This window comes from Budorcas taxicolor, chromosome 4 (assembly GCF_023091745.1).
Source record: "Budorcas taxicolor isolate Tak-1 chromosome 4, Takin1.1, whole genome shotgun sequence".
In the NCBI taxonomy this organism is placed as follows: domain Eukaryota; kingdom Metazoa; phylum Chordata; class Mammalia; order Artiodactyla; family Bovidae; genus Budorcas; species Budorcas taxicolor.
Window position 1 is genome coordinate 49,281,802 of NC_068913.1, and position 14,365 is coordinate 49,296,166.

Genomic DNA, 14,365 nt, shown 5'->3' on the forward strand with positions numbered 1-14,365 from the left:
CTAAACCAATCTACATCTAGCTCTTAGAGATATAACTCTAGCCTGTTGTGGAGGAGAGAGTCCTCTGTCAGGAAAAAGGTATGAACCAAATCCAAATCTTTGAAATCCTTTCATACTAGTGCAGAATACTAATAACTCCATCTGAGGTAAGTCTTGAGGTCAACAATGTGACCCTAAAAGTATCCCCTTTTCTATTATGCATCGCCCTTAAACTGATCTAAGTAGACCACATGCATGTTACTGAAAAATAAATCCATGTCAACTCTATAATCTGTGGCAAGGGTACTAGGATTTTACTACAGTAAAGGCTTGCCCACTTCATAACTTTCCCCCTTTTATTCCTTTTTATTCTATTAGTGATATCTTGTTACCATGAGAAGTAAAGACAACCTTGAGGACCTAGAGACCTAGAGCACAGTGTTTTAGGATCAGAAAGGCAGAAGGCAACTGGAGGAGCAGAGGAAGGAAATCTAGACCGCGCCAAAGAATGATGGAGGTAAACTAAGGCAGGGAAATCAACCCAAGGGTCTTTAGGGTCCCTTACACGTATCATCCAGTGGAGAAGGGAATGGCAAGCCACTTCAGTATTCTTGCCTTGAGAACCCGATGAACAGTATGTAAAGGCAAAATGATAGGACATTGAAAGAGGAACTCCCCAGGTCAGTAAGTGGCCAATATGCTACTGGAGATCAGTGGAGAAATAACTCCAGAAAGAATGAAGGGATGAAGCCAAAGCAAAAACAATACCCAGCTGTGGATGTGACTGGTAATAGAAGCAAGGTACGATGCTGTGAAGAGCAATATTGCATAAGAACCTGGAATGTCAGGTCCATGAATCAAGGCAAACTGGAGGTGGTCAAACAAGAGATAGCAAGAGTGAACATCGACATTCTAGGAATCAGCGAACTAAAATGGACTGGAACGGGTGAATTTAACTCAGATGACCATTATTATCATCTACTGCGGGCAGGAATCCCTCAGAAGAAATGCAGTAGCCATCATGGTCAACAAAAGAGTCCGAAACGCAGTACTTGGATGCAATCTCAAAAACGACAGGATGATTTCTGTTCGTCTCCAAGGCAAACCATTCAATATCGTGGTAATCCAAATCTATGCCCCAACCAGTAACGCTGAAGAAGCTGAAGTTGAATGGTTTTATGAAGACCTACAAGACCTTTTTGAACTAACACCCAAAAACGATGTCCTTTTCATTATAGGGGACTGGAATGCAAAAGTAGGAAGTCAAGAAACACCTGGAGTACCAGGCAAATTTGGCCTTGGAATGCAGAATGAAGCAGGGCAAAGACTAATAGAGTTTTGCCAAGAAAATGCACTGGTCATAGCAAACACCCTCTTCCAACAACACAAGAGAAGACTCTACACATGGACATCACCAGATGGTCAACACCGAAATCAGATTGATTATATTCTTTGCAGCCAAAGGTGGAGAAGCCCTATACAGTCAACAAAAACAAGACCAGGGGATGACTGTGGCTCAGATCATGAACTCCTTATTACCAAATTCAGACTCAAATTGAAGAAAGTAGGGAAGACCGCTAGACCATTCAGGTAGAACCTAAATCAAATCCCTTATGACTATACAGTGGAAGTAAGAAGTAGATTTAAGGGCCTAGATCTGATGGATAGAGTGCCTGATGAACTATGGAATGAGGTTCGTGACATTGTCCAGGAGACAGGGATCAAGACCATCCCCATGGAAAAGAAATGCAAAAAAGCAAAATGGCTGTCTGGGGAGGCCTTACAAATAGCTGTGAAAAGAAGAGAAGTGAAAAGCAAAGGAGAAAAGGAAAGATATAAGCATCTGAATGCAGGGTTCCAGAGAATAGCAAGAAGAGATAAGAAAGCCGTCCTCAGCGATCAATGCAAAGAAATAGAGGAAAACAACAGAATGGGAAAGACTAGAGATCTCTTCAAGAAAATTAGAGATACCAAGGGAACATTTCATGCAAAGATGGGCCTGGTAAAGGACAGAAATGGTCTGGACCTAACAGAAGCAGAAGATATTAAGAAGAGGTGGCAAGAATACACAGAAGAACTGTACAAAAGATCTTCATGACCCAGATAATCATGATGGTGTGATCACTCATGTCGAGCCAGACATCCTGGAATGTGAAGTCAAGTGGGCCTTGGAAAGCATTGGTACGAACAAAACTAGCGGAGGTGATGGAATTCCAGTGGAGCTGTTTCAAATCCTGAAAGATGATGCTGTGAAAGTGCTGCACTCAATATGCCAGCACATTTGGAAAACTCAGCAGTGGCCACAGGACTGGAAAAGGTCAGTTTTCATTCCAATCCCAAAGAAAGGCAATGCCAAAGAATGCTCAAACTACCGCACAATTGCACTCATCTCACTTGCTAGTAAAGTAATGCTCAAAATTCTCCAAGCCAGGCTTCAGCAATACATGAACCGTGAACTTCCACATGTTCAAGCTGGTTTTACAAAAGGCAGAGGAACCAGAGATCAAATTGCCAACATCTCCTGGATCATGGAAAAAGCAAGAGAGTTCCAGAAAAACACCTATTTCTGCTTTATTGACTATGCCAAAGGCTTTGACTGTGTGGATCACAATAAACTGTGGAAAATTCTGAAAGAGATAGGAATACCAGACCACCTGACCTGCCTCTTGAGAAATCTGTATGCAGGTCAGGAAGCAGCAGTTAGAACTGGACATAAACAACAGACTGGTTCCAAATAGGAAAAGGAGTGTGTCAAGGCTGTATATTGTCACCCTGCTTATTTAACTTCTATGCAGAGTACATCATGAGAAATGCTGGACTGGAAGAAACACAAGCTGGAATCAAGACTGCCGGGAGAAATATCAATAACCTCAGATATGCAGATGACACCACCCTTGTGGCAGAAAGTGAAGAGGAACTAAAAAACCTCTTGATGAAAGTGAAAGTGGAGAATGAAAAAGTTGGCCTAAACCTCAGAACCTTCAGAAAACGAAGATCATGGCATCTGGTCCCATCACTTCATGGGAAATAGATGGGGAAACAGTGGAAACAGTGTCAGACTTTATTTTTTTGGGCTCCAAAATCACTGCAGATGGTGACTGCAGCCATGAAATTAAAAGACGCTTATTCCTTGGAAGAAAAGTTATGACCAACCTAGACAGTATATTCAAAAGCAGAGACATTACTTTGCCGACTAAGGTCCGTCTAGTCAAGGCTATGGTTTTTCCTGTGGTCATGTATGGATGTGAGAGTTGGACCGTGAAGAAAGCTGAGTGCCGAAGAATTGATGCTTTTGAACTGTGGTGTTGGGGAAGACTCTTGAGAGTCCCTTGGACAGCATGGAGATCCAACCAGTCCATCCTAGAGGAAATCAGTCCTGAATATTCATTGGAAGGACTGATGTTGAAGCTGAAACTCCAAAACTTTGGCCACCCTGATGTGAAGAACTGACTCATTTGAAAAGACCTTGATGCTGGGAAAGATTGAAGGCGGGAGAGAAGGGGACGACAGAGGATGAGATGGCATCACCGACTCGATGGGACATGAGTTTGAGTAAGCTCCGGGAGTTGGTGATGGACAGGGAGGCCTGGTATACTGAAGTCCATGGGGTCGCAAAGAGTCACACACGACTTAGCGACAGAACTGAACACACACCCTTTGATACAGACTCCTAAGTGCGTGTGAAGAGCTACTACAGAGTTGGTTGTTCATCTGACTGCAGCTTGGGTTTCCCCTTCTAAGACTACCAGGAAATAATTCTAGTGTCACAACTCGAACCTCACAGTTCACCTTCCTAAAACATTGACAGTGTTTACATATTTGCTTATCTTTAATGCATGATGGCTAGCTGACGTGATTGTATGTGCGTGCTAAGCCGCTTCAGTCGTGTCCGACTCTTTGTGACCCCATGGACTGTAGTCTGCCAGGCTCCTCTGTCCACAGGGATTCTCTAGGCAAGAATCCTGGAGTGCGTTGCCATGCCCTCCTCCAGGGGATCTTCCTGACCCAGGGATCCAACCCGAGTCTCTTGTATCTTCTGTGTTGGCAGGCAGGTTCTTTACCACTAGCGCCACCTGGGAAGCCCAGGTGAGCTGACATTCTCACTCAAATTTGCTCAACTTCTTGATTCAAAGGTATATACTGAAGGAGAAGAAATTAATTGACCTGCAACATCTCTCTTAAATTATCTCTCACTTTTCCTCTTTTTTCTAAGTCTTTCTTTGTTTCTGAAGTCAAGCTATCACCTGCTATCTCTTACTTTTTCCATTTCTGAGTATTGTCAGGGGTACAATACAGTAATAGTTTAGGACCATATTATCCTTCGACTATTGCATTCAATATATGTATTCTAGGCATATTCTAGGCCTACACATAAAGAAGATGATAACTACACAAGAGTAGAAGTTTAAGGACATACCCCAAGGCCATTGGTTACAACATAACTACATTTGAAGGAACAATTCAAGAGATCTCTTGTTAACTTCTGTAGCAAGGCTCCACCAGAACCGAAGGAAACATTTTCAATACTCCATTTTTTTTGCTTCATGCCTTCCACAATCTAGATTAAAGAAGAAAAATTTAAAAAGTCAGGTAATTTGGAAGTAGAAAGAAGTTATTTTTCCATGGGCTGTACTGATGAATAAACCATCTAAAGCTGTCTATAAGACAGTAAATAAAGAGCTACGAATAAAGCCTACATGAAGTTACATCCCACTTTTTCTCTTTTAAAAGACCCACCCACCTCAAAAAGGGAAGCCCAAGGATTAAGTGTAGAAGGAGGGGATTTCATTCAAAGTTCCTGAATTTGTACTGTTATCAGTGATTGTGGTTTAGGTCTGGGGGAATAAAGGGAATGAGAGGTAGAAAAAAATGGCCATCAATACGCAAGGTTACTTGAGTAAACTCTCATCTACCTCTTCAATTTACTGCCCAGATGCCAGTAGCACAAGCAATGAGGCCCAGATATTTGCCCCAAATTAGTAGATTCTGTGACTCTACTCATCATTAATAAATTTGTTGTCACATGTCACAGTGCAAGTCATGTAATGGGGGCGCTTAAAATCATCAGATATTAGTGATTTTAAAAAAAGTGTAAAATACTCCCTCTAATTTAAGAGTTGAGGCACTGGCAGTCGTCTGACCCGGGCTGGTACCCTAGTGCCATAAACAAAACTATGAACTGATTGGGAGTAAAGATTTATCACTGGATCATTTTTGGGGGAAATGATTATCTAAAAAGCCAGAAAGAGAGACCTATATAAACACAGACTTCTAACAACTGGACTATTTCTTTCAAGGGACACATAATTTAAAATTTACATTAATTTATTACTTTATTATCAATCTCATTTGCATTTCTTTTTCCCAGGCAGGACTTAGTTAATTAGTGTCTGTCTTCTTATGTAAAATACTCAATTACTTTTATGGTAGAAGGTAGCAGATAAAGTTTAATAACCATTCTTTTAATTTCATACTAGTCAAAAGGAAGTAATTATAAAGTATGGGGTTTTAAAATTTAAACAGATCTTTCAGAAGTGAGCAGAAAATAAAAATCAAGTTTAATAGGTTTATGTAAATTACTCATACAGATTTGTCATATACTTCCCAATACCAAGAGTCTCAAATGACCTCTTATCTAAATGAGGAATAGTTGCTGTTGTTTATTCACTAAGTCATACCTGACTTTTGCAACACCCATGAACAGTAAGCAGCCCAACAGGTTTCTCTGTCCATGGGATTTACCAGGCAAGAATAGTGGAGTAGGTTGCCATTTCCTTCTCCAGGGGATCTTCCTGATCCAGGGCTTGAACCCATGTCTCCTGCATTGGCAGGCAGATTCTTTACCACTGAGCCACTAGGAAAGTCTCATTTTCAACATTATAAGATACAAATGTATAAACTCCAAGGACCTACATCTTTTAACAAATCCACATTTAGAAATGCAACTTTCTTTTTAAATCTCAGTCTAACGCTCCTGCTGTATGTCAGGAATCAAGATGGAGACATATGCAATTTATTTTAAAGTAATTCTGATGTCTTTTTATTAGTACACTTGAACTCAAAATACTCAAGGGCCCTGAGTTTTTTTCACTGAACTGTAAACCAAGTATAACTAAAACAATAATGAAGACCTTATAAAACAATGTGAAATTAAAGTTCTAATAAGTGAATTTCAACATGGAAGAAACACAAGGAGTAGAACAGAAAAATGGAGTAAAAGAAACGGAGACCGACAGACGGAGGGTAAGGAGATCTGGGTAAAATACAGAGAAAACAGTTTCAGACCTGTCACCTGATGTTAGGTACACCTCAGAAGCACAAGAATGAGGAATTCACAAGAAAAAACAGTACCACCTAATGTCTTATTCTGTCTTTTAGGACCAATTTCTTTAAGGTGTTCTTCCCATACAGCTTCACCATCACAAGCTGCGAAATTTAGACAATTTAAAGTTTATGTGAATTTTTCTATTAATGTTACTGGATGTTACAGAATTAGAGGAAATATTACTTTAAAAAAATTCTATACAAATTAAAAGGAAACCTGACTAGACAAAAAGTCTATATAAATTCCTTTCCTTGCTTCTAAAAACTTATTTTGACCCACCTCCAATATGAAGCAAGAGCCGGTATTATCCTTTAAGGAATGAGTGCACGTATTAACACAAACTACTCATTCTCTGACCATTCTGTTTAAGGTTTTACCAATGCCAGAGACTATGTGTCTTGGGATTTAACTTTTTGTTTATGGAGTCATTTTTTAAAAAAAGGTTCAAGTTCTGAACTGATTCTCAACTTTAAAAAAAAAGAAAAGCCAAAGAGCTTCAGTTTTTAAAGAGAAGTTCAAATACCTGATGGAATAACCGAACTTAAAGAGCTGCCCCTAAACAAGGAAGGACAGGGATAAGCAATGGGAAGAGCACTGGGCTAGCAGATATTCTTTTATACAATACTTGGCCCAGGGTTCTTCATCTGAAAGGGACCTGTTAAAACAGAGGTTGGGTACTAGTTCTTAACTGACACCAAGTCAGAAACCTTCAATTCAGCTGAGCTAGAAGACAACAGCAATTAAATATGCCAACTGAGATTTCTATATTCAGGTCCTCCTCTTTGCTGCAGACTTTTCTTCTATTTCTTCCTTTGTACATCAAAGCCCCTAATGCCCCAACACCAAATGTCTTAAAAGAGCTGGGGAAGTTTCCACTTATCTTAGGCAAGGCGGTTTGGAAGAGCTGGTGGAAGAAACCTCATTTCTGTTATTTTAAGAGATCTATTTCAGACCTCATTTGGAACTCTAAATACATGTCACCACAGAAGTACTGAGAGTTAAATGTAATAGTTCTTTCTTTTAAATGAATCTTGAGAAAACAAACTGTTCATAACTGGAGTACTGACCTTCCTCTAACCACACCAACCCTTTCAAACAGAAAATTCTTTTGGTAACTTGTGTTATATAAGTGGATATCATCTGAAACTAGTATACATTAAAATGTCAGTGCTTTATCACAGTTGACAATCTATATCATGGTATCAGTGATAGTCTTAATTGTTATGGAGTGCTTTAAGTATTAAAATTATAGTTCTTTAGAAACTTATTTGAGAAACAAAAGAGGAAAACGGTTTAAGATAATATAAAACTTACACTGTTTGGCTAACTCTAACAATAATAGTGATAACAGTCAATGCTAAATTTAGAGGAGGTAACAAACCATTCTATAAATCTGAAAAAGGACAGTATCAAAAAGACTAGTATCATTCAGGTTTCACATTATTAGAGTATGTGAAGTTCCACTCTATTGAAACTGAGACCTATTTGTAAAGTGTTAAGAAACAAAAAGTTAAGGCTTTTTGTTTTACATATAAAGAGTACTCCTCGGCATTTTCTTGATTCCTAGTGACACTTCTTTGGGCTCATCATCCATGGTGGCCAATGAGGACTGGGAGTATGGTTTGGCTGGTACGTCTATATTTTAAGTTACTATTATCCATAAATTTTAAGCATTTAACAGAAAAGACATACACTGTCTTACTAAAAGAGTAACAATTGTACTTAAATTATTGTTATTGTTATCAAATTAGTAAACAGTTTAATTATAAGAATTGCCTTATTGAAACTTTTTAATATAAAATACATACCTCTTGTAAGGTATTAATATCTACTCCATCTCCTTGAATAACTCTAAGATAAGGTGGTAGCAACTTGTAGCCCTTCGAGTTCTCAGTAACAGGAAACTTCTTACCTAAAATATCCAAAACCTGTTTGGAAAAATACACATCCAACACAAAATAAGACTGAAAAAAAGTGTAAAAACTTTCCAAAGTTAAACAGACTTTGCTAACAATCTTGAATATAAAAATTTAATTACTTAAATTTTATATTACCATGTATAAGCCTTCTAAAATTTCATCTCAATTCTATTTGATTTTTAGAACAGGCATGCAATTTTCTATCAAGTCAATTTATGCTGTGAAGTGGCTCAAAACGTACGTATTTTTCCCTCACATTTTTCTAATTAGATTCAGGGAAGAAATCCTTTAACATTAGGAATTTACAATGGTAAATATAATATTTTTAAAAGGTATATAAAATATCATTTAAAAAACTCATGATGATACTTTTGACTTGGATTTTTTTCTGCTTGTGCCAATAATTCAATTTGTCTGATATAACTCAAACATGAATCCAGCTGAATTTTCTGAAGTCCTTCTCACTTAACAATGACACCAATTTTTTTTAAGCCAAATTGCTTAATATGCAAGTTGTGCAACTCATTCACTAACTATTGAAAGTTTGGTAGCAGCTGAAATACTTCAACACTGACTGAAAATTTATCAGAAAGCTTCCTCAGAGATTCAAAGGTTCTACCCAACAATCACTCCCTTTTTCTAAATAAACTGGTTTAATATTCTAACAATGACAAAATTCTATATGGTAACTCAGTTGATTCTTGAAACTAGGTTTGTATATTTTTATTAGGTAACAGAAAAAAAACACAAAACCTGTTCAGTTTGCTAAACCCAAATCAGTTCATATTTCAGGCTAAGATAAAACCATCAGTCTGGTCTATTACTTAACAGGATAGGAAAGACCTCCTTGATTCTACACCCCACTGTTTTAAAGGGTAATGTTATCACCTAATCATCAGCTGGGACACAGTGTGGTAAAGAGAGACGGTGATAGTCATAAAGACCTATGCTGGCTACTTGGCTTATTTTATTACATGTTGTCTGACCTTGAGCAAGTGAATTTTAACCGAAGCTGGTTTCTTTGTCTATAAAAAGCAGAGTTGTAATACGGATCATAAGGTTTTCGGAGATTCAACGACACAATTAAGCAAAGCACGCAGCAGACTATTTTTCTAGTAGTAAGCATCAATAACCTGTTTCTGCTAGTGCTTTTCAGAGAAGGTAAACCAACTCCTAAAGACTTAAAGGAAAAAAAAAAGACAACAAGGCTACACTGAGGACCAGTAGTATCACTAAACAATCTCTACTTGAAAAGTACTTTTGAATTATTTTTGTTCCACATTACCTTGCACATACTTCTTTTGCACTAAAACCTTCAAAGGTACAGCAATAACTTGTGATAAAGGCAGAGAAAGAAACCACAAACTTGGTAACCAAATTACAGGACTGGTTAAAATGGTAATGGGATTTATTAATCTTCAAGGTAAGTAGAAAAGAAAATATCTATTCAACAGTCAAGAGTACTTAATTGTCTATTTGACAGTTACATATTAATAACCCTTTACTCTGGAAATACTTTCTCTAGTCATTAATGTGTGACCTTGGGCAAATCTATTAACTCTCTCTGAGGTGCAACTCTAAAATAAGGGGATTGGTCCAGACAGTTCTGAAATGGTGTGTGTATGAATGAAATTAAAAGTAGTGTTGATGCAGCTGGTCTATTGGCACTTTTAATAATCAAGTTATGTATTAAAATTTACCTTTAATACAGTGTCAAGAGGATTTCCAGAATCAGGTCTGATTATTAGTGGTGCCTCTGTACTTCTTGATACTATTAAATGTCTTAGATCTTCACCCCATGTTTTCTCACACGCATTATAAATGTCGTAGCTATCGCTGACCACAGATACAGGCACTGATGAAAATTGTGTTACTATATGTTCAAAAGCATCTTTTTCATGGTCCTTCCCCCAAGCTGTTATGGTACTAGAAAACAAAATGAAAATACAGATTTACTTAGGCAGACACATTATCTGTTCCTGAATTATATCTCATGTTTACTATACTACACCATCAACAGTGCAGAGAAGGTGAGTGATTTAGTTTAAAAAGTTGAATATTTGAGCCAAACCAAACCACCCTTTCGCCAATTTTTAAGACTACAAGTAATCTCTCCAATAGTTATTCAAACTCTTAAGTCATATTCAACCAAAGGATAAACTCTGTTATTTTCTTTTTTAGTACTCCTGAACCTAACTCATTTAAAATGAGTGAGCTAAAAAAGCACCTGTTAAATACTCTATGCTGAGATGTCAGAAAGAATGAACACATACTCCCATTATTTCACTAAGCAATGCAGTTCCCTTTTGTGAATTTCCAAAACCACATACCAATAATAATAAGGACATATATTTTATCTTTCTGACTCTCCAAACCTTACACTTAAAAGACAATTACTCAGGCAATTAGTTATACTGTATCATGCATATATACAGTCAACTAACTCTTTACCTGTTGTATCTTTAACTGGCCTGTAATAGGCATTTATTTTTCTTATGATTATCTACTAACTAACATATGCCCAGGAAGTAAGAATTACAATATTTAGTTTGAGCTAAACATAATTAAGATGGGAAATAGTGTAAGAGTTTCTATGAGGCAAAAATGGTAACAGTGATTTTTACACTGTCCTCAATAATGGTGGTTCTTTTTGAACAGATTAATGGCATTTAACTAAAGTACTTGCTGGTTAACTAATATATAATATAAATAACAAATTCTTAATGAGAACCTAATAATGAATTTTAGAATTGTTATGATTTTCTCATGCCCTGTAATTTTACTTTCTCCCTAATTTATTAGTTTTTGCCTCTACTTCATTTTCCAAAGTAAAATAATGGAAAGTGAAACAACCCATTCATTTAATCCCATACAGATATGTTATCTCCAAACTATTTTAAAGAGTCATACTATTTTTGAAACTGTTTTCTTTTTCCCTCTGAAGGACTAAAGTAAATAACTTCTCCCATGCTGTCAATGATAGGCTGAGGACAACAGAGGATGTATACTTCAGGGATACAGACTTCACTATCCAGAACTACTGAAATGGAGAGAGCATATTTATATAAAATTTATTTTATAGTGAACAAAGTAGCTATGATGCCTACTCTCCACTGCATGCAAGCATCTGCACGTTGAAAGGAAAATGAAGACATGGATAAAGAAAGCCCTTTCTTCAAATCAAGACTTGTTATGGTCTCCTCTGTAAGGGAGAGAATTAAGCTCAAAGAATACTAGCACTGGAGAGCTTTGCAACATAAGAACCAACTCTTAAGAGGTTATTTCAATACGGTCATCTAACTCTGTGTATCACTTCTAGCAAACTTCATAGTTTTGTCTTTACCTTACTTGCTTTCTCTTTGGCATTTGAACTTTCCTGAAGCTTTATTTCCCAATGGCTTCACTGACGCATCTCATGTTTTGATTTTCCCCGTTTCTTTGGGTCCTCTCCTGTTTCCCCTAGATGCTGTGCTCGCCTTCCTCAGTATGACCTGGGCACTAGTCTCTTCTCTATACCTCCCTATGTGAAAAGCACTCAAAGCTTTAAAAAAATACCCTTATAGTGAGTTTCCAAAATCTGTACCTTAGCCCAGGTTTCCCCACCTCCACACTGGCCCCCGCCGACTCCAGATTCATTTTGTTGGGGAGGAAAATGAGTATCTTCATCTCATCTCATCATCCCATAGACATTTCCTAGAGCACCCTCCAAATAATGCAATCGTAACACCTATTTTATTTGGTATATAGAGATCATAAATATTTGGTCAGTGACTTCTACTTATACTACCGCTCCAATTTTTAGCATCATATTTGATATATTTCCAAAGTTTGAGGAAGAGGTATATAATTGAATCTTTCTAAGTCCAGATTCATATATTTAAGAAAATATTTATAACAATAATGGCAATGTCTAAATTTTAGCATTTTCTTATTTTAAAGTTATCTTAGAGGTTAGTTCATTTTTCCTCAATGACCTTCTGATGTTGGAAATGCAAAAATTTTGTTCCTCCTTTTGTTGGCTTGGATGGAGGAAATGAAGAACAGAGAGATAAATGACTTGCCCAAGGCCACCCAGTATGTCAGCTGTAAGGTCACTCCTATTTCCCAACTTTCAGTCTAGAGCTCTTTTCACTATACTACGCTATTGTTTAAAAAGACTTATGTATTTAAGAACAGCTGCTATATTAAGGAGTCAGATTTGTAGATGTAATAAATATTATGAGGCTATAAAAACACAGTAGATTTTCACCCTGTATTAACATGAAAATCCTAAAGAAAATATCTTTATTCTCAGATTTATAGTATCACACTCATGATGTTATTACTTTGAAACAAAAGCATTAGTAAGTTTTTAAAAGGTATGCATGTATCTAAGACCAAAAATTAAAATACTGCAACCCTTAAATCTTGATCTGTTAATGTCACTCTTCCTAGTTTCACTAGTCTTGAAACTTACATGTGAAAATATTCAAGTCCCTACTAAGAGAGCAACGCTAGTAAATGTTAGCTGAATCCACTTTCTATTGAGCCCCAGTTCAAGTCATCATTTCAGCAATTTCATCTCCCAAGGCTCTGCTCATGTTTATCCCTTCTTTTATTTAGCCACTTGGTTCTGAATCTCATCATCTCTTAAAATTACTGCAACAGTTTCCTATATATCCTAACTTCTCATTTTTCTCTATTTTTCAATTCATAAGATAGCCCACTATCAAAGTGATCTTTCTACAACATTTTACTTCTTTGCTCAAAAACTTCAATGCCCACCCTTATTTGAAAATGGAATTAGAATAACCCAGCACATTCAATGTGAAAATACACTTGAGGGCTTTTACTTATTAACCTGTCTTTCCAGCCAACCTGACGTTCCTTACAAAATCTCCGTACAAAATACATTTCAGTCCTTATTCCTTAAGCACATTCATATTTGCCTCTTTCATGACAATGCTTAACACATGGTAGGTATGTAATATATATTTATTCAGAGAATAAAGAATCCCCTAATGTCTGCCATTAAATTTTACCAAACATTCAAGAAGTCAATATCATACTATCTGTATAAAGCCTTTCTTCATCCTACCCGTGGAATATGACCCTACTTTTCCTTCCTCTGCACTGCTGCAGTACTTTAACTGCACTTTAACAGAGCAGCATGTTGCTAGTGTACTATTTTTTTATCCTAACGATAGGATTAATTCTTTATATCTTTCCAACCCTTGAAGCATCCAGTAGATTGCTGGGATCAAAGCTCAGCTTTACTCATTGCTGGTTTTAGCACCGAGTTTTTGTTGTATGAATCAGAAATAAGGATTGGCATACATTTAAAAAACTCCACGAACTTTCAGTAAAATTAACTCTAGAACCAGAGCAGCTATAGCCTGGACTATAACTGTTTTCTAGTTTAACTTGAATGGAGGAAACGTAAGAATCTGAACACTCTTCCTTTCATCAAAAGGGCTAACTCGCTCATCTACAATTCAGGGTACTGGGTTCAGAAGATAATTTCCAAAACAAAGATAAGTGAAGTTATGTAGAAGAGCAGGGAAAGAGAGAACACTGACCAGGTTTCACAATCAGTGCTTCTAGACTTCAAGTATATGACTTACCTGCATATGGCACTAGAGAAGCTAACATTTTTTAAACAATAAAACTTACAGAGCAATATAAAAGTTAGAAAAAGAACTCCTAAATTGTTTCTATTAGGACAGTTAAAAGTTTTGTCTACCTCCCTGATACCAGTTTTTATACACAGTATAAAGAAGACTTAGTGTAGTAACTATCTGTGTAGTTAAACAAAACATGACTCAGTTACAAAAATGAAGCTTTTTTATGGAAAACCAATGTGAGATAACAGAAGGATGAAAACAGAAACTTTACCTGTGTTCTGCTGCTGGCACAGAATAGCCTGGAACAGGGTCTTTTGTTCCATAGTATTTTTTAATTAAAGCAATTCCTGCTACTGTATCTGTTCCTTTGAAGTTAACCAAATGAGCAGATGCTCCTATGCCAGCAGTCTGCAAAATAAACCATAAACCAACATCTAAAAAAAGAAAAAGACCTATACTTGAAGTACACAGCATAGCCCCCAAAGGAGTTACTGTCTTCAGTTTTTTTTTAAAGAGAAGTCAACTGTTACCTCCTCAAA

At 36.9% G+C, this 14,365-nt stretch overlaps 1 protein-coding gene and 1 long non-coding RNA gene across 2 annotated transcripts in view; one reads left to right on the forward strand and one right to left on the reverse strand.

Annotated features, from left to right (window-relative positions):
- The window catches only part of NAMPT (nicotinamide phosphoribosyltransferase), a 40,179-nt gene that overhangs the window by 5,739 nt on the left and 20,075 nt on the right, over positions 1-14,365 (reverse strand). Inside the window, exons 6-9 of the mRNA XM_052638503.1 lie at positions 14,098-14,234; positions 9,924-10,149; positions 8,113-8,232; positions 4,397-4,537 (exon numbers count right to left, since the gene is read on the reverse strand). Coding sequence (XP_052494463.1) covers positions 4,397-4,537; positions 8,113-8,232; positions 9,924-10,149; positions 14,098-14,234 — 624 coding nt within the window. The remainder of the gene's footprint in view (positions 1-4,396; positions 4,538-8,112; positions 8,233-9,923; positions 10,150-14,097; positions 14,235-14,365) is intronic.
- LOC128046423 (uncharacterized) lies at positions 363-8,461 on the forward strand. Its single transcript, XR_008199256.1, has 3 exons — positions 363-496; positions 7,872-7,933; positions 8,407-8,461. It is a non-coding gene; the product is annotated as an uncharacterized LOC128046423 (long non-coding RNA).